The sequence below is a fragment of the Cimex lectularius genome, unplaced genomic scaffold (assembly GCF_000648675.2).
Source record: "Cimex lectularius strain Harlan isolate CLEC.00 unplaced genomic scaffold, Clec_2.1 scaffold14, whole genome shotgun sequence".
Classification (NCBI taxonomy): Eukaryota; Metazoa; Arthropoda; class Insecta; order Hemiptera; family Cimicidae; genus Cimex; species Cimex lectularius.
In genome coordinates, this window is record NW_019392637.1 from 2,699,147 (window position 1) to 2,725,729 (window position 26,583).

At 39.3% G+C, this 26,583-nt stretch overlaps 4 protein-coding genes across 9 annotated transcripts; 3 read left to right on the plus strand and 1 right to left on the minus strand.

Annotated features, from left to right (window-relative positions):
• Window positions 1–1,043: 1,043 nt before the first annotated feature.
• LOC106671894 (DEAD-box helicase Dbp80) lies at window positions 1,044–21,600 on the minus strand. Of its 2 annotated transcripts, none has more exons than XM_024227575.1 (8): window positions 21,567–21,600; window positions 5,077–5,360; window positions 3,258–3,487; window positions 3,104–3,196; window positions 2,825–3,042; window positions 2,333–2,748; window positions 1,921–2,275; window positions 1,044–1,853 (listed from the first exon to the last, which is right to left on the minus strand). In XM_024227575.1, the coding sequence occupies exons 1-8, from the start codon at window positions 21,583–21,585 to the stop codon at window positions 1,792–1,794; spliced, it is 1,677 nt and encodes a 558-aa protein (XP_024083343.1). In that variant the 5' UTR covers window positions 21,586–21,600; the 3' UTR covers window positions 1,044–1,791. The 2 variants fall into 2 exon arrangements, with proteins under 2 accessions (XP_024083343.1, XP_014258346.1); XM_014402860.1 differs by lacking the exon at window positions 21,567–21,600 and adding an exon at window positions 5,917–5,947.
• LOC106671896 (putative protein kinase C delta type homolog) lies at window positions 6,050–10,583 on the plus strand. Its single transcript, XM_014402863.2, has 6 exons — window positions 6,050–7,960; window positions 8,926–8,971; window positions 9,027–9,165; window positions 9,246–9,277; window positions 9,615–9,700; window positions 9,772–10,583. Exons 1-6 carry the CDS (start codon window positions 7,889–7,891, stop codon window positions 10,027–10,029), a joined length of 633 nt encoding a protein of 210 aa, XP_014258349.1. The 5' UTR covers window positions 6,050–7,888; the 3' UTR covers window positions 10,030–10,583.
• LOC106671893 (protein piccolo-like) lies at window positions 11,870–20,345 on the plus strand. Of its 5 annotated transcripts, XM_024227573.1 has the most exons (11): window positions 11,870–13,785; window positions 13,848–13,913; window positions 14,085–15,651; window positions 16,084–16,221; window positions 16,292–16,434; window positions 16,784–16,957; window positions 17,011–17,165; window positions 17,221–17,359; window positions 17,425–17,613; window positions 18,186–18,326; window positions 18,401–20,345. In XM_024227573.1, exons 1-11 carry the CDS (start codon window positions 12,232–12,234, stop codon window positions 18,545–18,547), a joined length of 4,413 nt encoding a protein of 1,470 aa, XP_024083341.1. In that variant the 5' UTR covers window positions 11,870–12,231; the 3' UTR covers window positions 18,548–20,345. The 5 variants fall into 5 exon arrangements, with proteins under 5 accessions (XP_024083341.1, XP_024083328.1, XP_014258341.1 ...); XM_024227560.1 differs by having other exon boundaries at window positions 13,848–15,651; XM_014402855.2 differs by lacking the exon at window positions 13,848–13,913 and having other exon boundaries at window positions 13,914–15,651.
• LOC106671895 (twinfilin) lies at window positions 20,876–25,715 on the plus strand. The gene is made up of 9 exons (XM_014402861.2): window positions 20,876–21,080; window positions 23,044–23,124; window positions 23,188–23,299; window positions 23,376–23,541; window positions 23,598–23,823; window positions 23,877–24,020; window positions 24,084–24,208; window positions 24,268–24,428; window positions 25,639–25,715. The coding sequence occupies exons 1-9, from the start codon at window positions 21,056–21,058 to the stop codon at window positions 25,655–25,657; spliced, it is 1,059 nt and encodes a 352-aa protein (XP_014258347.1). The 5' UTR covers window positions 20,876–21,055; the 3' UTR covers window positions 25,658–25,715.
• Window positions 25,716–26,583: the final 868 nt, after the last annotated feature.

Sequence of the window (26,583 nt, forward strand, 5' to 3'; positions counted from 1 at the left end):
AAAGCTAAAATATTGTTTTTGATGTTTAATAAAAAAATATTTGTTATGAAGAATTATCAATTTTTTTTACTTTCTCTAAAATATCAAATTAAAATTAAAACAATAAAAAAGGTTAATTTAGAAAACACTAAAATTTTAATTATTACTTTAAGAGGTATTAATTGTAAAAAATACAATGTAAGAAATATATGCAAAGTACCCCTTATATTTCTATTAACGACCACCGTATAAAAGCAAATACATTAAAAAAAGCCATAGAAAAATAGTTGTGTGTTATCTCTATTAATTTTTTACCACCTTTTCACTGTGTTTAATTCTTTCATCAGTTGTCGATGTGCATCAGCCAATGAATCAAATGGCACTTTGCAAGTTTACATCCACCAATGTTTACTTGTATGGTTTTTCTTATTATCTGGGTACATTTTGTGTTTTTACCTTGCCTCAATGTTTTTTTTTTTCTTTCTCTCTTACACTTCAATCAATCTACCGTCATATATCAGCAAATACAGTTATAATAAAGAAGAAAGAAGCATCAGAAGTACAGTTAAAGCATGTTATCTCTATTAATTTTTTATTATCGTTTCACTGTTTTTATTTATTTCTTCAATTGTTGATTAATGATCTACATCGACCTACGAGTCAAAAAATTTCTAAGTTTAAATCCATCGAGGTTTACTTGTAAATTGTTTCTTATTATCTGTGTACTGTTTGCCACTATACTCAATCTCTTCTCTTCCTGTTTTCCCTTAGGTTTATACGAATTTGTCATATAAAGCTAGTAAAAAAAAAAAAAAAGCGTTTGTTAGCTGCCAAAATTTATATTTTATATTTAGACAAGTAAATAAAATTTTAAAATATGTATTATCCAAGATGTCGAATGATTTATTTTGTGGTTTAATCTGTTGCCCGATCATTTTAACCAAACCTTTGTGTCCCAAGTTATACTTGCGTATGTCAATTCTTCTGGTTTTCAATATGCTTGGAAGAGTAGGATAATGTAATGAAACAGACAATAAAAGATGGGTACTGGGTTGTCATTTCGCTTATCAAAATCTGTATCACATTTTTAGCCTGAATCAGAAGAAAGCTATCTCGGCATTGTGCATCTGTGCTGGGTTGATATTTTGACGGATACAGCTGATTTTGAGCCGTTTGGAGCAATCTTGAGCAATCTTAATTCTCATCGAAATCTTTTTGTCATGTTTCTTAGAAGATGTCACCTCTTCCACACCAGGAGAAATTGTTCCGATTGATGGTGGTATGCTGTAGACTGCAGTTGAAGTTGGGCTTGTCGTTTCTTCATTTGATTGTTGTTCAATTGTTTCAACATCTGTAGGTGACCCTTTTCTTGTCCATTTTGCAACAGCCTTTCTTATTTCTCTGCAAGTTTTCATCCATCAATGTTCACTTCTACGATTTGTATCTGGAGATCATAAGGTGCAGACCTGGTGTATGATTTTTCTTGTTATCTGTGTACATTTTGCTCTCGTACTTTCTCACAAGCCCTCTTTTTTCTCCTTTGTGTTTATATGAATCTACAATATTTTTTTCGTAAACTACAAGCAAAAAAAACAGCAAGGGTCATCCACCTTGTACTGCATCCCCCACCGGATTGAAAATAACATAAATTACAAACATGAAAATATTTTTAATCATAATTATATTTTACAATCTCCCCAAATAATCGGTGCGAGATGAATGTATATTTTAAAATCACAGTCATCCTTACTGCATAAATTAATTTAAAAAAAAAATGATTATATGAAATATGTACGCTGATGTACAGGTACGTTAGTCATTGAGCTTGTCAACTTCATCCGAGTCGTCCGGGTTGAGACATTCGATCTTACGTCCTACAAAAAATAAAAATATTTTTAAAAAATTACCAACTTCTGTTATATTTATTTTACAATGGCTTACCGAAATGGTCCTGAATCTGTTTCAGCACGGTGCTGTATTCCTGTGAAGATACGAGGTTGATTGCTATGCCTGTCTTGCCAAAACGCCCAGTCCTTCCGATCCTGTGCAGGTACGTCTCGCAGTCGGCGCGGCGCTGCTGGTCGACAGGCATGTCAAAGTTGACGACTACAGTGACCTGTTCGATGTCAATCCCTCGAGACAGTACATTGGTCGTTATGAGCACCTTCTCCTTGCCGTCTCTGAACCTGTCGAGTACAGCGATACGCTGTTCAACAGTGAGCTCGCCCGAGAGTAGCGCTACAGCATGTCCATCCCTTGAGAGCTTCTCTGTCAGCCATGACGCCATCTTCCTCGTCTGAAAATCATAACAAATTTTAAAAACTGAAAAACACAGTCATCTGTGTGTCCAAACCTGGCAGAATATCATCATCTGTCCGACGGTTATTCCACCGTATATGTTAGCAATCGCCTGGTATTTCTCATCCTTGTGCTCGCACACTGTGTAGTACTGCTTGATGTTCTCTAAAGACTCTTCCTCACGTTTCAACCTGATGAGGAGTGGGTTCGGTACAATGCCCTTGGCAAATTGCATCACTTCCTCGTCGTATGTCGCCGAGAAGAACATGATCTGGCACTTCTCAGACAGGTACTTTCTGATCCTGAAGCTTTGGTCTTGGTGGCCCTGAGTCGCGATCATGACGTCCGCCTCATCCAGTACAAAGACAGTGATTTTGCTCAGGTCAAAGAACTTATACTTGGTTGCCCAGTCCAACACCTTGCCCGGTGTACCAATTATGATGTGCTCGTCTATCTTCGTATGCTTTGGCACTGCAGAAAACAGAAAAACTCAATCTAAGCAGTTTATTTTGTTTTTTCTTTGTTTATTTTAAACAAAATTTCTTACAGTCTTCTCCTCGTACGGCATAACGTATCCGTACATCATCACAGAACTGCCCCATTTTAGCTGCAACCTCGCCCGTCTGTATCGCAAGTTCGTAAGTTGGTGACAGACACAGAACCTGAGGGTACTTGTTCTCAACAACAACTCGTGACAGCATGGCAAGGACAAACGCCGCCGTTTTCCCCGTACCGGATTGCGACTGCGCAATCATATTCTGAGGCCTGACCAAAAAATAAGCAAAAATAAAAATCGCACATAGGTCTTAAACATTTCAAGACTTACGGGTCAGCAAGTAATATGGGTAGCGCCGTCTCCTGAATCTTTGAAGGCGTGTTGAAGCCCATTTCATAGACACCTTTCAGGAGATTTGGTTGTCTGCAGAAAGAAATCAAAACCAACATTTTTTTTTTTTTTTTTTTGTTAGATATTGACTTACAAGTTGAGCGCCTCGAACGACTTGATTGAGTGGAGCGGCGAGAATGGGTCCTGGCGTTGAATCTCAATCTCAGCCTTCGAAGTCACGAGCTTTGTCCTCGTTATCTTCTGAAGGAGGCTCTTCTCTGCTTTCGTTATCTTGTCTTCATCTTCTCCACCATCAGTCGTTGTGAGTGGCTTGTTCGATGCAAGTATCGTGTTGTTCCCCTCCTTCAGTGTCAAACCAACAAACTGGAAAAACAAAATTAAAAACGCTGAAAAAGACAAGTTAAATTGATAGTAAGAACATGACATGATTTCTAAAAAATCTCAAGTGATTCAGTCTAAAATGAACAAACCTGATCACAAACTTTTGACCTAAAAAAAATGTTTAAGAGATTGACTTAACATTCTAATCAAAACTGTACCAAGTTGGCACATGTGATTCAGTCTAAATCGAACAAACCTGATCATGAACTTTTGATTAAAAAGCTGTTCAAGAAATTGACTTAACATTCTAATCAAAGCTATACCAAGTTAGCCCACCTGATTCAGTCTAAATCGTACAAACCTGATCATGAACTTTTGATTAAAAAACTGTTCAAGAAATTGACTTAACATTTTAATCAAAGCTATACCAAGTTGGCACACCTGTTGTCTAAATCGAACAAACCTGACCATGCACTTTTAATTGGAAAAAAAAACTATTCAAGAAATTAACTTAACATTATAATCAAAGCTATACCAAGTTAGCACACCTGGTTCAGTCTAAATCGAACAAACCTGATCATGAACATTTGATTAAAAACTGTTTACAAGATTGACTTAGCAATCTAATCAAAACTAAACCAAGTTGGCACACCTGGTTGTCTAAATCAAACAAACCTGATCATGAACTTTTGATTGGGGATGGAACTATTCAAGATATTTCAAAAAGATGGCACACTAGACTTTCAAATTAAATCATTGATAAACCGTCCAAAAACCAATCTAAACTAATGACCATCTTTGTTTCAATATCAGACTTCACTTTATAAATAAAATAAGTTGGCAAACCTGATATTTTCAATTTAGATCCGAACCAAATTGTACAAAAATTGAATCATTAAAGCGTGTTTTTCCCCTACTGAGTGTATGATTAACAAACCTTATTATTAAAACAATTGATTATTAGATCATGATTCCTTGAAGTGATCTCTTTAGTTCCATAATCTATCTAGACGCAATGTTGATGAACCTGACATTTTCAATTTAGATCCGAACCAAACTGCAAACAATTTCAACCATGGGATCATTTTTTTTACATACTGAGCCTATGATTAACAAGTCTTATTATTAAATCAAAAGGTCATTAGATCATAATTCCTTGAATGATCTGTCTAAAAGCAATGCTGGCAAACCTGATATTTTCAATTTAGACCTGGGCCAAACCGTACAAATATGGAAACATGATAGCATGTTTTTCCCCTACTGAGTCTATGATTATCAAAACTTATTATTTTTTAAAAATTGATCATTAGATCATTATTCCTTGAATTAATTTTTTATTAAAAATTGTTTTTAATCCGAATTCAGACAAGACGTCTCGTTGGCAGACTTATTTTTAATGTTTACTGCATAATCACGTAATAAAATTCGTTTTATGTATTTTTTGTTTTAAAGAAGAGGTATTTATTGAGTAAAACTATGGGGTTAAAGTTGGAAAATGATCATCATGAATAATGATCAATCTTGACAAGATCGAAGTCGAGTTTGAAGTGAAAAGTCTCAGGATGATCGCGTGTTATGGTTACGAAGTTTTAAGTCGTTTTCGGGCCTATAAGAGGGCAAAGTATACTCACGTTCTTGGCGATGTCCTGTTCGGCCGCTTTGTCTCCCCATCCGCCCTGCTCCTGGTACATCCTTCGGCTTTTTTCCGGTACAGGTTTAAGGGTGGAAAAAAAAGGAGAAAAAGGAAAAGTCCCAATTAGTGGAAAATAAAGACGAAAAACGGTACGCCCGGTCTCGCCTCGTGTCAATAAAACCGCTGGGGGTCCCGGGGTTAAAGTGTTTTGTTTCTCGGAGTCGTCGTCAGGCCAGTGTTGCCCCAAGTCGGAGTCAAAGGGACAAAAACAACCGACTCGACCTTTGAAAACAAAAACAACAAAATAAACAAAAAAACTGTTTTTATTAAATAAAACATAAATAAAAACAGGATAATATATAAAAAAACGTAATCTCTCTACCTCACTATTCACATCTTTACAAATCAAAAATAATAAAAAGCTTCTTAAGCAAAAAGTGCGCATAACGCATAAATTTAAACAAAACCTATTCAAATTAAACAGATTTGAAAAATTTACATCTCTCATATCAAAGTAAAACGAAAAAAAAAAGGCCCGCGAAACGAAATTTGAAGTGAGGAGGCCCTCCCTAAATTTGATCTAGACATGACAACCAACGGTTGTTTTTATTCGATTCAAATGCATGACTGTTTACATGCGTGTCTGTTTGGCACATATGTGTCTTTAGGATGGGACGGATAAAACGATCTGAAGAGAAGAAGTGTTTTTTGTTCAGGCATAGTGGATTTTTTTTTTTTTTTTTTTTTTTTCAATACGGTTTTTAGTCTGGATTTTGGGGAGTTGTCATGTTATTACAGTCGAGACATTTAATAAAACAAGAATGATTATAAAAAAAACCTGTTTTATTTTGCATGCGTGTAGTTTGGCACATATGCGTCTTTAGGATGGGACGGATAAAACGATCTGAAGAGAAAAAGTAAATTTTTGGTCAAACATCATGGATTTTTTTTTACCTAAAGTTTTTTTGTTGTTTTTGGTCTGAATTTTGGACAGACGTGATGTTATAACAGTCGAGACATTTCATAAAACACAAATGATTATTTATTTAAAAAATCCGGTTTTATTTGAAACTGTTCTGACATATTAGGCGTGTTTGGCAGGTCATATAGTAGTTTCGGTCATTTGGGTCGATTTTTGGCCGAACAGAGCGAATTCTATGGTGATCTGAAGTTAATAAAGAAAAACGTTTATTAACAATCAGCCAAATATTTTTGTTTCTTAAGATCTCAATCTTTGTAGGTTGATGGAATCTGGGTGTTTGGACTACATGATGTCTGGATTTTGGACAGCCAATAATCTTGTTAAACCAGAATAATTGTAAGAATCTGTTTGATTTAAGCATGGTCTGAAATATTTGGCTTAGTTGGAAGGATGTTGTGGATTTTTGGTAGTTTCGATCGGACTTTTGGTCGGATATCGCGACTTGTGTGTTCTCCTTAAGTTGATAAATAAGAACAATTGTTAACAATCGGTCAAATATTTTTGTTTCTTAAGACCTCAATAATCCATTTGGTAAGTTGATAGAATTTGTCATTTTCCCTAAATCTTTTGGACAGTTACTTAAACCCCTAAACCAGAGTAATTATAAAATTCTGTTGATATTGACCCCCGCCTGAGATATAGCGTGTTTGGCGGGACGTTTTGGATTTTGGGATCAGATAATTGGTCGGATATCGCGGCTCGTTTGTTACAAAATTAAAAAATAAGAACAGCACTTGAGCATCTTGGTTTCTTAAGACCTCAACGTTTCATTTTGTAAGCCGTTGGAATTCATCCTTTTGGACAAAATTTCATTTTGGAATTTTGGTCTTCGATTTGGATTTTGGACAGATATACAGTTTATAAAGTTCAGAAAGGAAAAACTATAAATCAAAATAATTATAAAAACCGGTTTTGCGCGCTATTTGAGTATGGGATGTTTGGGTTTTTGGTCTTTTGGATCGCACTTTTGGTCAGATATCGGCACTCGTTTCTTGGCATCAAGTTAATAAATAAGAACAACACTTGAGAATCGTCAAACATCATGGTTTCTTAAGACCTCAACGTTCCAACTTTGAAGGTCGGTGGAATTTGGTTCTTTGAACTTTTGGATCGGATTTTTGGTCCGGTATTGCGACTTGTGTCTTGTCCTTAAGTTGATCAAAAGGAAGAATTGTTGACCATCGGCAAAATATTTTTCTTTCTTATCACCTAAGAGTTTCATTTTGGTTGTTCCGGTTTTACTGTGGTTTTGGGTAAGCTGTGTTTGTTTTTATTATTTTTTTAATCTCTGTAATGAAAATTGGATTGAAAACTTATTTATGATGATGTTCGGCCTTCGACTGTGAACCGAATGATGATTTGGTTTTTGTGGCTAGCTGTTAGTTTTTCTTCTTTTTCAATCTGGAGAAAAAAAAGCAGCCCGACTAATCGCAGCTGGGCCCTCTTCGTGTATTTTTATCTTCTGACCTCGCCCCCGATGATCCGCGTGCCTACCTCCCCACCATCTCGCGTCCAGATAGGCGAATTTCTTTCTTCTTTTTTTATCCAAAAGTTGTCCACCGCGAAAAAAGACCTTTTCCCGTGATCGGGGGGGTCTTATTTCAAAAAAGGGCGTCCTCCTGGGTCCCCTTCGGATCGTCCGGCGTCGCGTCGTACGCCTCGTCTAAATTTAGAGCCGCCTCCCCCCTGGCATTCCTCGTCGGGCCAGCTGTGGAAAAGCGGAACCAGGTGCAGCCCCGTTTCGCGGGACACACGGCAAGGATTGACACGGGAACAACGGGTGAAAGGGTGGCACAGTTCGAGAGGGCGACGGTGATGCTGCCCCGAGATGATGTTCACCGGCTCCTACGGCAAGAAGCGCAGCTCGACCGTGCGGACCGCATCTCTCTCCAGTCATGAGGTACCATAGTAGGGCACGACACCAACGCCCTTCCGGGCCGACAAGGCACGAAAACCTAAAACACCTCACAACAAACTAACACCACTTCAAATCTTTCACACAAGAATAAAACAACACAAAAAACAACATAACAATTCAACAGAAACCTTAATGGTGGGGGAGAAAAGACCTACAAAACCCAACAACCTCACCCCACCCAAGTAAGGATTAAGGTCAATGAGATCCTTTTGTTTTTGTTTACAAATAGTAACCATCACCCCCTCTATTGAAGAAATGCGACCTTATCCGAATTCCTAGCGTTCCCAATCCCCAACCAACCAAAAAAATATTACCCATCTATTAACCCAGTTCGAAACATTTCCGTTTTTCTTCTTGAGGCACAATCAACAATTTGTTTGTTTACACCCTCCTTTAGTTCATATATACAGTGTCTGTTTACAGAGCGATATACGTTTGTACAAACTCGAAGCTCGTACTGCAAATACAGACAGCTTATTTAACAAAATTGCGCCTTTCCTATTTCCAAGACTAAAAAAACAAAGGATTGTACGAATAATATTACTGTTAAATGTATCGCGGATCACCAATATGACGTCATAATTGGGGAGTGATTGAACTGTTAAACGACACACGTTGACTTTATCTTTCACGAATGAGTGAGGAAAAGAGGCTATATATTTTTCTATGTCTTGATAAAGTTTTTTGATTCAATGACGTCATAGTAGTGAAATGTACTACTCACTACTTTTCTCTCTCTCTCTCCTCTCTCTCTCTCTCTCACACACACAAAAACACACTCTCATTCATTCTTCGTGAAAGAAAAAATCGATGTGTGACGTAAATAGTTCAATCACTCCCCAATTATGACGTCATATTGGTGAACCCAACATTTTTTATGTTCGAGAAAGATTTTTATTTTATTTTATATATTAATATTATTTTTTAATTTTTCTTCTTTTTTTCAGACGTACCGGCCGAGGGCGAGTAGTTTCAAGGATAGATACCAAGAAGGTATACAGGGTGGTTCATATAAACCGAGAATAAATCTGTACAATTTTTTTCCCAGAAGAGGCTCGAACTTACGGTATCGGGCGTAGGCGTGGCGCCGTCAAGCACCAAAGGGTTCACGAAGTCGAAGGGCACAAGTTCCTAGCCAAGTTCTTCAGGCAGCCGACCTTCTGCACGTTCTGCAAGGAGTTTATGTGGTACTACTGCTTAAAATTTAAAAAAATATATATATTATATTTGTATATATATTTTTTTAAATTTTCCTTCTTTGTTTCAGGGGTTTTGGCAAACAAGGATATCAATGTCAAAGTGAGTGTCCATTGCTACTTTATTGGTCTTTTTGTATGGCTTATCCTCAGATTAAGATGCTTAAAAAAGATCAAGGTTGTCTTAGTGGCCTGTCTTGTTACCACCACATATTCAGGCTTATGCAGTCTAAAAGTCTATCAATAAATTACCAAAGCTGAGGATGAGCCATGCTACAACTATAGCAATGTTTCGTTCTTTCTCATTGCTTACAAAATAACCTTTGTTAGATTGAGAAAGAAGAAAAAAGTCTGTAGGCTAAGGATGGGCCACACTTTTCTGTCTTCTTAGGCTTTCTTACTATTTCTTCCGCATTTTTTTTTTTTTTTTTTTTGTACAGTTTGCCAGACTGCTGTTCACAAGCGATGCCACGAGAAACTTCTCACCAAGTGCCCAGGATCGGGCAGGAATTCGGAGAGCACGATCGTGAGTTGTCCATTGTCTAAGTTTATTTGTCTTTACTTTTTTAATGTATATTTTTCATATTTGTTCTTAAGTACCTGAGGGAGAGGTTCAAGCTGGACGTTCCACACAGGTTCGTCGTACATTCGTTCGTCTCGCCGACTTTCTGCGACCACTGCGGCAGCCTACTGTACGGCCTTTTCAGGCAAGGTCTGAAGTGCGAAGGTAAAACGGGACTTACACGCGTCTTGAGGACACGAGAGTTTGACCCGTGGGTTGTAGTCAGGCCGGTGGGTCCGCCGGTGCTCACTTCAGTCGAGAAATCCTCCGAGAGAAATATACATCTAGATTAGAATGTACGGTTCACCAATATGACATCATAATTGGGGAGGGGTTGAACTAATAAACCTGGAATTTGGACTTTACAAAAAGACTGTGGACAAAAATAAATAACAAACATTTAGAACTCTGTAAAATAAACTCTGTAAGACCCACAAACAACGACTCACATGAAATTTTTTTTTTGTAAACAGACTATAGCCAATCATAAATAATTAAGGAGAGGTGGATTGAAGGACATAAGACATAAGAACTAAGAAAAAAGTAGTAGGGGAAAAAATGTGTGTGTGTGTGTGTGTGTGTGTGTGTGTGTGTGTGTGCGCGCGCGCGCGCGTGCGTGCGTGCGGGTGTGTGTGTGGGAGAAAGTTTCTTAGTACAATAAGGCCCGGAATATGGCGTCTAAAATTGTTTCGTACTTTAAAAAATTTAAGATATCAAATCATTCCAATAGTTGAACATGATGGGTCATAAAATGAAAGGTTCTCAAAATGACGTAGCATACGGGTGGTGATTACGTGATGAAACTTCATCGACGCACCCCCAAAAAAATAAATAAATAAATTTTTAAAAAATGTTAAAATAAAGAACCTCTCAACACGGCACACAACCGGGACACATCTACACAAAAAACACACACTTTGAGCTCTGAAGATGATCTAAATAAAGAGCGAAACGTTGGCACAATAAAGAAAATGTTTTTCTAATCCTACTTCACACTGGACCGCATCTCACCAAATAATCCATTTAAAAAACTTAGCTAGCAACAATTTTTGTAAAATTACTGTTAATTATTTAAAACTTCAGATTCGACCTTAAATATTTTTGAATAACAGTTCACCAATATGAGTTATAATTGGGGAATGATGACTAGATAGAGCCAAGGTACATGGCACGTACTGCCTTTATATCCTCAACTATGACGTCATATCTGTGAACTGTGTCAATTTCAGTTTCATATTTCAATATATAAAATCTCACCCTCTGTTCTATTTCACTTTTTTTCTTTCAAATCACTCCCTCAATTATGACGTCAAAATAGGGGAGAGATTTTATTAAGGGGTCTTTATCGACGGGTACGAAAGAAAAACGAGAAAAAGAGGGAGATATAATAACAAAAATGGAGAGGGAGAACATCATTTCCTATTTATTTTCATGGTCTATTAAAAAATGGATAGTCCTTGTCATCCCTTAATAGTTCAATCACTCCTCCATTAAGACACCATATTGGTGAACTATATTTTTTTTAGCAATTAAATAATGTACTAAATAATGGGGAAAAGATCTTATACACACACTCACTCTCTCTCTCTCTCTCTCTCTCTCTCTCTCTCTCTCTCTCTCTCTCTCTCTCTCCCCCTCCCTCCCTCTCTCCTCTCTGCGGATGTAAGAAACCTGAGCGATTAAATAAAGCGTTAAATCCAATGAACCTCCGTACGCTCCTTGAACCCCTTCGTCTGAATTCCAGCCGTGTCCGATTATACATTGGGGTAAGGGAGTAGTGCCAAAATATGCGAAACATTTTGTCACGGTTGAAAGGTTCAGAGAGGTAAATTAAATCAAAAAGGTCCCGGCAATTTCTCGACCCATCGGGTTCAACTATCGTGTCCTTATACTGACAATTGTGTGTTTGGTGTTTTGTTTGTTTGTTTGTTGTTGCTGACACACGAAACCTGGTTTTCCCCCCTTAATTGGGTGGTTTTTGACGTTTCCTAGGAGTTACGGGAATACCTACGATTTGGGACGTTTGCCAATTTTTGTTTTGGTAGGATGAAATATAAACGTAGAAGAAATTTTATTAGATTTTTTTGGGGGATATTTATTAAAATGGATGTTTTTTAATGGAATTTGGGAGGGAGGGAGGGGTTCTGTGGGGTGGAATTTGAGATGCAGGGGGTGACGGTAGTTCTCGATGCCCGGGCTTGGTGCCAGGGTTAAATTCACGTCTTCTGTCTACAGTGGCCGGTTTTAATGAAGCGGTTAGGCCTTTTCCCGGTTTCTTTCATGAACAAGGTCCGTTTTGCATCGGGGTCGTGTTTTTATTGGCCGTATCCCCCTTTTATTTTGGTCCGTGCCTCCTTTCTTTGTCTATAAGGGGGAGAAGGTTGGATTTTCTCGTATTGTGCCCAGGTGCCCCACCTTCCACATGATACGCGGTGGAAGGGAGTAGTGGGACGGCATTGTCTCGCGTCGCGTCTTGCAGTGCAGCGCGTACCACCATGCTGTACCAGCCGTACTATTCTCTCTTCCACCCTCCTCCGGTGATGTACCGGTACCGTGGCCAGTACTCGACGTCGGACGTCGCATCGGCGAGGGTGAGGGCCCTCGGCCTGGGAAAGTCGCCTGGGGCCCACCTCGTCGAGAAGTTCACCATACGTGACAAGAAGGAGGATTTTATTCGCGGAGGTGGGACCGGGACCGGGAACGGGCGGCCGGCCAGGTTTATAAATACGAGCCGGGATACGGGCGGGGATGAGGAGGACTCAGTCGTCGTCCGAGGCTGCGTTGCGAACCGCGAGTGCCGTGGAAGTGAGGACGGAGCGGAACGTGACGGAGCCACACCGCCCGCGACCGACGAGGACGACGACAAGGCAGACCTCGGACAGGACGAAACAAAACAAATCGAGAAAGACAGTGACAGGCAAAAAAGTTCAACATGGGAAGAGCCGTCCGGAACCAAAGAAGTCGAAGAACCTCATAAGAAACCTGACTCAGAATCGAAAGAAATCGAAGAAGTTGACATAAAGCTTAGGACTTGTTTGACCAAGAAAAAAGACGAATGTAAAATATTACCGGATAAGCCAGAAGATAATCCTAACGAAGATTCACCTAAGACAAATATAGAACCCACGGTACCATCAGATAAGCCGAGTAAGCAAGAAGATAAGCCTAAATCTGATTTACCTAAGACAAAGGTAGAACCTAAAGGATTACCGGATAAATCTGAAGATAAGCCTCAACCGGATTTAACAAAGGAAAAGGTAGAACTCAAGGGATTATCGGGTAAGCAAGAAGATAAGCCTAAACCTCATTTACCTGAGACAAAGGTTGAGCACAAGGGATTACCGGGAAAACCTGAGGGTAAGCTTAAACCGTATTTACCTAAGAGAAAGGTAAAACCTAAAGGATTACCAGGCAAAGAAGAAGATAGCCCGAAGTCTGATTTATCTAAGACAAAAGATGAAGCTAAAGGATTGACGGATATAGCAGTTGATAATCCTATACCGGATTTACCTAAGACAAAGGGTGAAACCAATAGATTAACCGGTAAACCGGAGGATAATCCTATTCCGGATTTACTTAATACAAAGGAGTACAAGATACCCAAGGGATTATCAAATAAACCTGAGGATAAGCCTGATTCACCTAAGATAAAGGTCAGACCAAAAGAACTGCCGGACAGACCTGAGTATAAGCTTAAACCTGATTTTCCTAAGACAAAAGAAGAAAGAAACGGATTATTTGGCAAAAAAGAAGATGAGCTTAAGCGGGATTTAACGGAAACAAAGGAAGAGGGAAAAGGATTATTTGGCAAAAAGGAAGATAGGCCCAAGCAAGATTTACCTAACATAAAATTAGAACCTAAAGGATTACGAGGCAAACAAGAAAATACTCCTAAACCGGATTTACCACAGCCAAAGTTAGAACCCAAGGGATTATCGTGGAAACAAGGAGATAAGGCTAAACCTGATTTACCTAAGACAAAGGTAGAACCTAAAGGATTACCGGATAAATCTGAAGATAAGCCTAAATCTGATTTACCAAAGCCAAAGGTAGAACAGGATTACCGGATAAATCTGAAGATAAGCCTAAATCTGATTTACCAAAGCCAAAGGTAGAACCTAAAGGATTACCGGATAAATCTGAAGATAAGCCTAAATCTGATTTACCAAAGCCAAAGGTAGAACACAAGGGTTTATCGGGTAAGCAAGAAGATAAGCCTAAACCTGATTTACCTAAAACAAAGGGAGAACCTAAAGGATTACCGGATTTACCAAAGCCAAAGGTAGAACCCAAGGGATTATCGGGTAAGCAAGAAGACAATCCTAACCCAGATTTACCTAAGACAAAGGTAGAACCTAAAGGATTACCGGATAAATCTGAAGATAAGTCTAAACCTGATTTACCAAAGCCAAAGATAGTACTCAAGGGATTATCGGGTAAACAACAAGATAAGCCAAAACCGGATTTATCTGAATCAAAGTTAAAACACAAAGGATTATCAGGCACACAAGAAAATAAACCTAAAGAGGATTTAGCAAAGCCAAAAGTAGAACTCAAGGGATTAACGGATAAACAAGAATACAAGCCTAAATCTGATTTATTTAAGACAAAGATAGAACCCAAGGGATTATCGAGTAAACAAGAAGATAAGCCTAAACCTGATTTACTTAAGGCAAAGGAAGAACCTAAAGGATTACCGGATAAATCTGAAGATAAGTCTAAACCGGGTTTATCTGACGCAAAGTTAAAACCTAAAGGATTATCAGGCACACAAGAAGATAAACCTAAAGAGGATTTACCAAAGCCAAAGGTAGAACTCAAGGGATTAACGGGTAAACAAGAAGATAAGCCTAAATCTGCTTTACCGAAGACAAAGGTAGAACTTAACGGATTATCGGATAAACCTGAAGATAAGCCTAAATTGAATTTATCTAAGATCGAGGTCGAACCTAAAGGATTACTAGATAAACCTAAATCGTATTTACCTAATACAAAGGTAGAACCTAAAGGATTATTGGGTAAACAAGAAGATAGAGTCACTAAACCTGATTTACCTAAGACAGAAGGCGAAACCAAAGTATTACCTGATAAACCTGAAAATAAACCTAAACCGGCAGAATCGAAGGTCGATCAGCTCAAGATAAAAGAAGGATCTAAAGGATTATTGGGCAAAGAAGAAGGTAAGGATAAACCGGATTTGTCCAATACAAAGAAAGGGGAAGAACTTAACGGATTAGTTAGTAAACCAAAGAAAAAACCTGAATTTGGTTTATCTCTGAAGAAAGAGGAAGTTGGAAGTCTTTCGGATAAAGACCCTCTTGGTCACCTGGGCAACGAAGGATTCAGGCCGAAACTTTTCAAGTGCACCACGCACGAGGACCTGACGGACCCGAGCAAGTACGACTCGGACGCCAACAACAACGACTGGGAAGAAGTCGAGGTAGAAGAGTACGACATGGAGGCCGAGGCAGTCGTCAAGAAGAAGAAGGTGATCGTGAAGAAGACCGGAACTCAGGTCAAGGTGACACCCCTCGAGGCGAAACCACCCAAAGGAGGCGAGATGGAAGTCTCGATACCGGGCGAGCTGATGAGGCAGATATCGAAGAAACGTCTCAGCCTCGTCGACGAAGACCTCTGCCGTCTCGTCGAACGCAAGACGTCCATAACAGACGAAATAATCGTCGAAGAAGCCGCACATCTCGATTCGATGATCCGGGTGGAGTTGCTCGACAGGAGGAAATCGAGCCTGGGATTCCCGGCAATACCTGAGGAGGTTAAAGAAGAAGAGAAGAAGGAAACTACGGCACATCCGGTTCAAGATGGCAGGAGAGCCGCTTGGAAACGTTCCATCAAGACACTAGGCGGATTCTACAAGCCCCAGGTCCAAGAAGATTCTTCATCTTCAGAAGACGAAGGTAAACACTTCTTTATATTCTACATTCTATAAAGTTTCCGGTGGGAAGTTTGGCCATGAGGCATGTAGTTAGGTGTTTTATCACGTTTTGCCCATGAGGTCAAGTTGAACTTGGCCAGGTTTCTTGTGTCATCGGACAACGAATGTTTTCGACTTGTCGGGTCCCACCTTTTCGCCCGGGGTTTCAGACCATTTGAGTATATTTTGGACGTGGATCAATAATTATTTATAGAAGTATCAAGGCCGTTTGTATTTATATCCTACTCTCACTATCCTTCCATATATGATCAACATAATCCATTGATCTTATTGGGCCTGTTGTCGTACTTTTTATCGTTATGGAAGGTTAAAAAAAGCGAAACGGTGCGGACCCGCAGTGGAACACACATGCACACACTCACACACAGACATAACACCGTGACATTTTGGCCAGAATGCGACGTCAACTGCCACCGGAAGTGCCAGCTGCTCATGCCGAACCTGTGCGGTGTGAATCAGAAGCTGATGGCCGAGGCTTTGTCCCGGCTACAGCTGAAAGGGAGGGCGTCGACGACGAGCGAACAGAACGCAAGTAGGTCCGCGACGTGGCGATCCGTCAACCGGGAACTTTCATCCTTCTGACCCGGCATCCCGTGTTTCAGATTCGTCAGAGTGCAGCGACTCGTCGGAATCGACAGCAGCTGGGAGGGTCTCGCCTCCTGCCAAGACACTCCCGAGGTTCAGGTCCTACTCGATCAACGACTTCCAGTTCTTGAAGGTCCTGGGCAAAGGTAGCTTTGGAAAAGTGAGTAAACGTCAAAATCAGACAGTCCTGTAATAACTCGGGTCTATTTGAGCCAGGCGTCGTGCCAACTGGCCGATTATTTTGGAACGGAACCAAACATCCGCTCAATGAGAAACGGATCAATTTGTAAATTGAAGGTCTTTGAGGATCAACAACTCAATATCCTACCACCTTACAAATTTCAACATCTCTCCTTCTTACGAGCATTTTAAAGGTTCTTCTTTCTTTTCCCAGCTTAGTTTTCATTTTTGTCGAAAAAAAAATCTCGAGATAATTGGCCAGAGTTTGACTAGGCAGACCCACAGATGTCCGGAGTCAATATGAACATCGTATTTCTTGTTTTGTCAAGGTGCTTCTCGCCGAGTTGAAAGGCTCCGAGTGCTATTATGCCGTAAAGTGCCTCAAGAAGGACGTCGTACTGGAAGACGACGACGTCGAGTGCACACTGATCGAGAGGAAGGTGCTCGCCCTCGCGACGGGTCATCCGTACTTCTCGCACCTTTTCTGTACATTCCAAACCGAGGTTTGTCGCTTGTGTCGAGCGTAAAATTATGATTTTAATCGATTTTTCTCCAGTCACACCTTTTCTTCGTCATGGAGTACCTGAACGGTGGTGACCTCATGTTCCACATCCAGCAGAGCGGACGGTTCGACGAAGGCAGAGCGAGGTTCTACGCGGCCGAGATCGTCTCAGGCCTTTCTTTCCTCCACAAATGGGGGATCGTATATAGGTAAGCTTATAAGCCAAAAAAAAAAATCTCTATTCATTTTGCTCTTTTCGTCAAGGGACCTGAAATTAGACAACGTCCTACTTGATTTCGACGGGCACGTCAGGATAGCAGATTTCGGCATGTGCAAGCTCCAGATCTACCTCGACAAGACGACAGACACGTTCTGCGGCACTCCAGACTATATGGCACCGGAGGTAAACTCAAAATATACTTTTTTTCTTTCTTTTTTTGAGCCAACACTGATTGTCATGTTTCTTAGGTAATCAAAGGTCTCAAGTACAATCAGTGCGCCGACTGGTGGTCCTTCGGAATTCTTCTGTACGAGATGCTAGTTGGTCAGAGCCCGTTCTCGGGGTGCGACGAGGACGACCTGTTCTGGTCGATATGCAATACGAGGCCGCACATGCCTAGCTATCTATCGGCCCCGGCTAAATCGATACTGTCGGATGTAAGTATAAACCTGAATCCTATTGGGCAAGATACATCTCGGTCCGCTTGATCTCGCTCTTACCAAAATTCCATTAATTGGTGTCAACATTCCTTTCACATAGCCCTTACATCCTTTCAAGGTTCACCAGTTTCCTCCCTTCTCGCTTTATTTCACCCTTACACAATGACATACAAAAGAACCACGTGGAGAAAGTTGTCCCAACGATCCTAGTCCAACTCGGACTAAGTACAAGAATCAGCCTCAATCTTCTCTGTCCTAAGTTATAGTCATTTTATGCTGACTAACACCTTGATAACTACTTCTGTACGACAAGTTATAAAACAGTGGAACGTGTGACCTGTAATTAAAGCCCAACTTGGATAAAGAGGCACTGTGTTTGCGTGGCCTCGCTCTTTCCAAGGCCAAAGTACAATTATGTTGTGTTTAAACCCCTTGCCACGGAACTCTACATCCTTATAAGGTTCAGTAGGTTGATCGATCCGCATGTTCTCGCTTTACTTCACCCCTATACCGTGGCTTTGCAAAGAGCCATATGGCGAAAGTTTACCCAACGATTTTTCTCTCTACAGCTGATGCAGAAGAACTGGACAAAGCGTCTCGGCTCGTCTGAGAACGGCGCCGCGGACGTGATGAACCACGCGTTCTTCGACGGTTTCAAGTGGCCCCTCCTAGAGAGGAAGTTGCTCGACCCTCCTTTCAAACCGACCGTGGTATGTAATAATGCGTGGTATGTAATGATATGTAATAATCTGATTTTGCTTTGCTTTGCCCGTATCCGTTCCAGAAACATCCCCTGGACACGAAGTACTTCGACAAGGTGTTCACGTCGGAGAAGCCGGTCCTCACCCCGGTAGACAAGACGATACTTGAATCCATGGATCAGACCCAGTTCCAGGGGTTCAGCTACACCAACCCGAACGCGACGGAATGAGACTCTCTCGGTTATTCTAACATTTTCCTTTTCTTTTTGTTTCAAACTTACAAATGGAAAATTTGACTTAAAAAGTTCCTAATAAGATATTTTTATAACGATTATAAAGATTTCAACTTGGCAACCCCCCCCCCCTTCAACATTTGTCTAGCTTTTTAAAATTTTTAACATATTTTTAACAACTAATACAATTCATAGACAATAGACAAAGATTGGGTGCCTGGGGAATCACGTACAAATACATAAAGAAAAACGACGAACAATGTTCGACTGTTTCTCGGGAAGGCTCTTGCAGCACCCTGTACATCTTATAGTGCATGTGCACCGTATCATTTGACGGACTAAAAACAGCTTGTGCCTTTTTTAGATAAATAATATTTATATATGTATGTATTTTTGTAAGTTTAAGCTGGCTGGATCCACCCACGTTGCAGCACCCTGTATACGGTGTCGTGGTATGACACCTATTAGACGTGCCGAAAACGGACGCGAACCTTTCCTTTTCAACGGTCGCATGGGTCACGCACTCTACCGCAAGCACACAAACCTTCCACTGAGATGGCATAACCTTAAAGTTGTACAATAGAGAGACAATATATCTTCAACGGTTGGTTACATAGTTTGCCCACACTCATCCGCACTCACAGATTCACGCAAATATAACCTACCGCTGAAATGGTATAGCCTAAACGTTGTACCAGACTAGTGAGACGTATCTCTAAGTTTCAGATGGTTGTGACTTAGTATGTTGGTTTTCAAAAACACACACACTAACACGCACGCACAGTCACGCAAACAAACACGAGCTGACTTCTGCGATGGCATAACCTCAAAGTTGTACCAAACAGTGGAGTTGTATCTTCAAGTTTTCAGGTGGTTGTTGCTTGGTTTGTTGGCTTTCAAAAGCATACACTTAAACACGCATTCATAGTCACGCAAGCACGCAACTACAAGCTGATTACTGAGATGGCATAACCTAAAAATTGTAACAAACCATGAGTCGTATCTTCAAGTTTTCAGGTGGACGTTACTGGTTTTGTTTGTTTTCAAAACCACAACACAAACACGCATGTAACAATCACGCAAGCACGCAACTAAAAGTTGATTACAGAGGTGGCATAACCTAAAAATTGTACCAAACCATGAGTCGTATCATCAAGTTTTCAGGTGGTCGTTACTGGTTTTGTTTGTTTTCAAAACCACAACACAAACACGCACACACTGTCACGCAAGCAACCAAATACCACCTACTACGGAGATGGCCGAAACTAAAAGTTGCAAAATTGGCCGACAACATGTCTTCAAGTCTCAGCGGTTGGTTACTTGCTATGCCCACTTACACACGTACATATGCATGCAAAAACGAAAAACCTCCCATTTAATAAATTCTATACAGGGTGCTTCAAATACTATGCCTTAGATATTCGTATTGCCTTATATATTTGGTTTTTATCGTAACCATTTTTATACAGGGTGTAATTTATAAAAAAATTAACAAAAAAAATACTTAAAAAAATAATAATGTAAAAACTGTGTTATATCGTGTATATTGTACGCTGTAAATATGTTTATTTATTTTTAATGTTATCTCCTCCTTTTCGTTTTGTATTTTTTCTTTTCAACTTTACATTATATGTATATTGTACGTTTTTGCGATTGTCAACCCTGTTAGTTCTTTTTTTCACCCCAACCTCTTATGGTGTTAGATTTTGGGCGATTTTATATTCTTAATTTAAAACTTATCTTTTTTTCTAATTGTAACACTGTATATAATAGAAAATAGATTATTGTCTAAATCTGATGTCATTTTAATAATTAAAATCTATTTAAAAAAATATATCATTGTTCTGACTCGTCTTATCGATTCATATCCTTCAACCTTTTCCGACTAGCCTTAATGAAACAAGACAATAACATATATGACTTATCAGAAGTCGATGTTCCATGTTAATTGAATCGTGACTATACAGGTTGCGTATACATACCACCTTGAACAGGGCAGCATTTACGATCCTATAAAGATATTTTGTTCTTGGAGGAAACAGTTTTTAATTTTGGTGTGTATTGAGTGAGTGTGAGTGTAAGAAGGCCGGTGGAGGAATATTGAAATTGAGGCTAGAATTGAGATAGGGGGCGTTGAAAAAAACTCTGTAATTTCAATAGTAACGTAGTTTTTTTATTATGTTAGTTTATTTCAATGATGAAATAACATAAAAATAATGTTTTATTTGTTGTTGAACAATTAGTTTTTTAAGGGAGATTTTTGAGTTTTTAAAGGATATTTCGCGTCGTTGCTTCTGGGAGCAACACTGGCTTGTTCAGTCGACCTGTTTATCCCCGGTCGGCGGTCACGTCAGTCATTTTAGGTGAATTGCCTTAGACCGGTCCGGCCGATACAGAACCCTTGGCCGTTTTGTTTTGTTTTTTTAAGTTTTATTTTCTCAAAAATAAATCGAAGTTTGTTTGTTTTTTAATTGGCACCGAGGAGGAGGCTGACGAACTGGCGGAATGTCTCACCAGACTGGGATAAGAGGTGAGCAGTTTATAAATATGAACTAAAAAAATCAAAAACGTTTCGCTTTTAAACCAGGGGGCTGTTTTTCTCCAGCCGGTCTGTTTTTCCCATCCTTCCCTCTATAACAACAGATTTTAAATTAATTAATTAATTCTCTCCCACGGGAGGGACACGCGTTTAATTAATTGGACAACGGTTGATTATCAGGGCGGAAAACAAAAATGGCTGGCCGACCGGATTGACGAGATGAAATCATACCCAAAAAATTTAAAAATATATTAAAACAATAAAAAATTACAAAAATTAATTAACCTTATTTTTCGTCCAGACTGGGAAAAAACCTTAGTGGGCGTAAAAGAGAGGAAAAAAAATCATGGACACGATCCAGCCTCAGCCCACACTATCAAGAATTTTATGTTGTGGATGCTGTTTTTATTTTATTATTTTTTTTATTTTATGTTTTTTTTGTTAAATGTTTTATAAGTACAATTCAAAACCCTTTACCTTTTTTGTTTATTGGCATCCCCCACTCAAGTCAATTATTGACAGGATACACGGCCGTAGTTAAATTATCACCGGTGATGCACGCAGCATCCCTGACCCGGATGAAAAAGTTAAAATTGAAAACCACCTCCCACTCAATTTGTTATTAATATTTTTATTTAAATTTTAATTATTAATTGTTAATTAATTAATTACCTTAACATAAATTCCGTGAGTACATCTGTTTAACGAGTGACTGTCAGTTTATTATCGAATGAGCAGGCTTACCAACTTGACATGTCATTTTATCATATTATTCTCTTTAATGACTCACTCATTCACATACAATTTAATCACACTCACGTTATATTCATCTTAATCTATTACACTATCCCCTACACAGTCCCCCCCCCCACTTACACCTTTATACTCTTTCACACTTTCTCCTTCCATCCCTCACTTCTCTCTCTTTTTCACACTCACACATTATATTCATCTTAATGACTCACACCTTCTCTCTTTCTCACACACTCACTACGTTACAATCACTCATTCTCACACCCATTTACTCCTGTATAATTACTCATTCTCTCACACACACACTCACTCTCCCTTATTTAATCACTCTCACATTATACTCACCTTAATCTATTACACTATTTCATTTACTCAGTTTCTCATTCCTCTCCACTTATACCTTATAATCTTTCTCGCTCACACTTTCTTTTTTAATGGATCACACTTCTCTTTCTTTTTCACACTAACACCTTATACTCTTCCTTGATCACACTCACATATAATACTCATCTAATGACTCATACCTTCGCTCTTTCTCACACACTCAGTCCTGTATAATCACTCATTCATTCACACACACACTTATTTAATCACACTCACATTATGATCACCTTAATCTATTACACTATTTCATTTACTAACAGTTTCTCCTTCCTCCCCACTTATACCTTTATACTCTTCCACATTCACACTTTCTTCTTTAATGGATCCCTCACTTCTCTTTTCTTTTTCACATTATCACTTATACTCTATTTATACCCACACTTCCCTTAATCACACTCACATATAATACTCATTTTAATGATTCACACCTTCTCTCTTTCTCACACACTCACTTGTTTATAATCACTCATTCTCACACACTTAACTCATTCTCTCTTTCTCACCCATTCATAACTTATATTCACCTTAATGACTCACGCACTAACTCCTCTCTTTTCTCGCTTGCTCACACTTAAAACTATATTTTCATTCACACCACCTTTAATCCCTCTAACCTTATATTCTCTCATTCACTTACTCCATTTTTTTCACACACCCACTCTTTTTTTATTTATTTATTATATACTCAGATTCGCACTCTAACTCCTCTCTTTAGTATTCTTACCATTAATTGTGCACACTCACACATTATCCGCTTTGTGCCTACTCTTGTGCCAGCCTGGTTAAATTTTTTGTCATCTAATTTTTTTTTCCTCAGCGAATGAAAAGCTGAAGAAGTTCTTCGCCAAACACTGCCACACGGGGAAAATCAGACTGTTCAAAGTCATCATAGACAATGGTGAGACAGTTTTGCACTATTTATTTTCTTTTTTTACTTTATTTGTGGTTTTTGTAAAAATAGAGGAGCTTACGCTGAATAGCCAGGTCGAGGCGAAAGGAACATGGGAAGACGATTACGACAAGAACATCAAAAAGCTTATAGAGGTCGACCAGCCGTCTTATATTATGTGCAGGTTGGCCCTTTGTTTTTTCAGATATAACTTGAATCATTTTATTTTTTACTATTATTATTTATTTATAATTTTTAAGGTTTGACAAGAAAAACGTGAATGGTGGGTATGACTGGCTGCTACTGAGCTGGTCACCGGACGATTCACCTGTGAGGCAGAAGATGCTGTACGCATCGACAAAGGCAACTTTGAAACAGGAGTTCGGGAGCGGGCAGATAACCGATGAACTGCATGCCACTTCAATTGTATGTATTGAACTCTCTTTTTTTCTTTCTTTTTTTTTAATTTTTTGTTGGACTAGGATGAGCTTTCTTCAGCGGGTCTTAAGAAGATAAAGGATGCGCCACCACCCCTCTCGCCACAGGAGGAGGAGGCTCGCCTCTGCCAGACAGCTGAGAGGATCCACGTTGGCGTCGACTGCAAGGCGAGCACGCTCAACTCACTCACGATGCCTATCACGGAAAGAGCAAAAGAGTCTCTCGCCACTTTCGCCACCTCAGAGGCCAACTACATCCGTTTCTGCATCGGTGCGTACGCTGGCGGAGTGGAAGTCGCGTTTTGATTGTTGTCCTCATTTCAGACATACCGAACGAGAGGATAGACACTGATGCGACTACGACGCTCACGCCAAAACAGCTCGAGAGCCAAGTGCCGGAGGACACTGCCCGTTACCATTTGTTTAGGTTCGAATACGCTTACAAGGGCGAAAATAAAAAAGCCATAGGTAATTTTTTTATAAATATATAAAAAATATATGTATAAAAAAATAATAATAATTTGTATTTAGTATTTATATACTCGATGCCTGGATACTCATCTTGCCCAATCAAAGAGAGAATGCTGTATTCAAGCTCCAAGGCGCCATTGATCGAAACGATAGAATCAATTCTTGGTGCCAAGGTCGATAAAAAGGTATATTTCAACGCCTATTTTTAACAATTTCTTTTGTTACGGAAAAACACCCTTTCCAGATGGAAGTCGATTCAGGGAAAGAGGTCGCTGAGGAGTGCCTCGTAGATGCCTTGCACCCACCTCCGACTGAGCAGGTCACGCTCGGGGCGACCGGGCGCAAGTTTGACAAGCCAAAAGGTCCCCAGAACCGAGGCGCCAAGCGGATCACGAAAACGCACCAGTAAGGGATTTTCCTTTTATCACGACCCCCCTCATATCCCATCCACACCCCACACATACATTTTAACATTAATATTTCATGGCTTTGTAAATATTGACTGTTGTACGATTGAGCAGTAAAAAAAAAGAAAAAAAGAAAGTATACTGGCTTCAAGAATATTTTATTTAACATGATCCAACCCTCGTAATGATTAGCAAACCTCATTCCCAGCGTAAATTGAAAATTACATCTTTACCATTTACCTTTTTTGTAACAATATCGGTCCTCGTTTGACTTCAGTCAAAACAATCTACACTAGACCCAGTCATTTCTTGGTCAGAAGAGAACTCATCTAAACCAAAAAAAGCTATATATTTGACAAAATAGCACTTTAGCTAGATCGAAAAGTTATCTACTTGACCAACACAGAGCTCAATTAGACCGAAAAAATTTACTTGGCCAAAACAGAACTCTAGTAAACACAAAATGTTCTTTTCTTGACCAAATCCAGTCTCATTTTGACCAGAATGGATCACAAACGTTTTCTATTTGACCAATACAGACCTGCTTGATAACAACACTCAGATAGACCAAAAAAGTGCTAAGTCAAGTCTACTTGACCAAAACAGAACTAAATGAGGCCCAAAATACTCTTTCCTTGACCAAACACCCTCTCATTCTGACCAAAACACCTTTTAAACGGGGGGAAAAAACACAAATTAATAGTTCATTTGATCAAATCCAGTCTCAGCTGGCCAAAAATGTCCTCAGCCTGATCACAAAATCAGTTACTTGACCAAAACAGAACTCAACCAGACCAAAAAAATTGCTTCAAAATATTCTTCCCTTGACCAAAAAAATAGAACTTAACCAGGCCAAAAAGGTAATATTCTCAACTGACACGGAACTCGGTCAAATACAAAGTATTCTACGCTTGACCAAATCCCAAGTCAGTCTGACCAAAACAACATTCAACTAGGATGAAAAATTTCTCTGCCCAACCAAAACGAACCTCGACCCAGGCCTGTAAAGCTCTTTACTTTTCGCCAATAGAGACAAAAAAAAAACTTTCATCAAAGAGAGGGAAAAACTATATAGACTCTGGCTGGCCGAGTAAAAATCTATTTGCTCGTCTCGACAAAGAAATCAGGAAATATTTTTCCTATCCTTACATTTTTTAAATTAATTAATTAATTAAATTTTTTTTAACAAATTGGCACGATTTTTTCAGGTGCTCCCTCCTCGAGTGACCGCACGGCAAGGCAGGATATTCCTAATAATTGGCCAACAAAAAATATAATTTTTAAATAAAAAAAGGAGGGAGGAGAAAAAAATTGTTTTTTACATTAGAAAAAAGTCAAAATTTAAAAAAGAAAGAAATATTTGAACGATTTGTCTTCCAAAAAAACAAACAAAAGGTATCAGACAATACACACACTTTTTTTCCAATGCACACGGGTCGTTCCTGATCCACCTCGCGTGCGACATTCCTAATCGTTATTATCACTATTATAAACTCCTGCTCAAAATTAACGCACCACTTCAATATTTCACCATATGTTTTTCTCAGGTGTTTTTTGAACGTTATTTTTATTTTTAGTATTGTAGGTTATTAATAATAAAACATTACAAATGAAAATGAAAAGCAGAAAAGGACGGTAAACTTTATTAAAAAATATTCCATAAAAAAGACTGAAAAGGTCAAAAATTTTCATTTAAGTTCAAACACAAATTTAATTACTCAGTATCTGGTGTTGCCTCCCCTGGCTTTGATTACTGCATCCAGGCGTCTTCTCATGCTGTTGATGAGGTTTTTTACCCTTTCTTGTGGAATATTCTCCCATTCTTCCAATGCCGCTTGGCGCAGTTGCGAAAGGTTGCTAGGAGGTTGTATTCGGCTCCTAATCCTTTTTTTTAGCTGATCCCAGATATGCTCAATAGGGTTGAGGTCAGGACTACGAGCTGGCCATTCAATCCGCTCAATATTCTGTTCATTTAAAAATTCTTCCACCGATCTCGCACGGTGAGGTCTAGCGTTATCTTGCATGAATAAAAAGCCTTGTCCAATATTCCTAGCGAAAGGCACTACATGAGGTTGGAGGATCTCTTCCACATACCTTGGTGCATTTAGAGACCGTCCTGGAACAACGACTAACTCTGTGCGGGCCTCCATGCT

Coding starts and splice junctions, on each gene's coding strand:
- LOC106671894 (XM_024227575.1), bottom strand. Junction 3,197..3,257: donor TCGTTCGAGGCGCTCAACTT/GTAAGTCAATAT, acceptor TTCTTTCTGCAG/ACAACCAAATCTCCTGAAAG. Junction 2,276..2,332: donor AGATGATGATATTCTGCCAG/GTTTGGACACAC, acceptor TATGATTTTCAG/ACGAGGAAGATGGCGTCATG.
- LOC106671896 (XM_014402863.2), top strand. CDS start 7,889: ATGATGTTCACCGGCTCCTACGGCAAGAAGCGCAGCTCGACCGTGCGG. Junction 8,972..9,026: donor CAAGGATAGATACCAAGAAG/GTATACAGGGTG, acceptor TTTTTTTCCCAG/AAGAGGCTCGAACTTACGGT. Junction 9,701..9,771: donor GGAATTCGGAGAGCACGATC/GTGAGTTGTCCA, acceptor TTTGTTCTTAAG/TACCTGAGGGAGAGGTTCAA.
- LOC106671893 (XM_024227560.1), top strand. CDS start 12,232: ATGCTGTACCAGCCGTACTATTCTCTCTTCCACCCTCCTCCGGTGATG. Junction 17,360..17,424: donor CAGACTATATGGCACCGGAG/GTAAACTCAAAA, acceptor CATGTTTCTTAG/GTAATCAAAGGTCTCAAGTA. Junction 17,614..18,185: donor CTAAATCGATACTGTCGGAT/GTAAGTATAAAC, acceptor TTCTCTCTACAG/CTGATGCAGAAGAACTGGAC.
- LOC106671895 (XM_014402861.2), top strand. CDS start 21,056: ATGTCTCACCAGACTGGGATAAGAG. Junction 23,542..23,597: donor AACTGCATGCCACTTCAATT/GTATGTATTGAA, acceptor TTGTTGGACTAG/GATGAGCTTTCTTCAGCGGG. Junction 24,209..24,267: donor GTGCCAAGGTCGATAAAAAG/GTATATTTCAAC, acceptor CACCCTTTCCAG/ATGGAAGTCGATTCAGGGAA.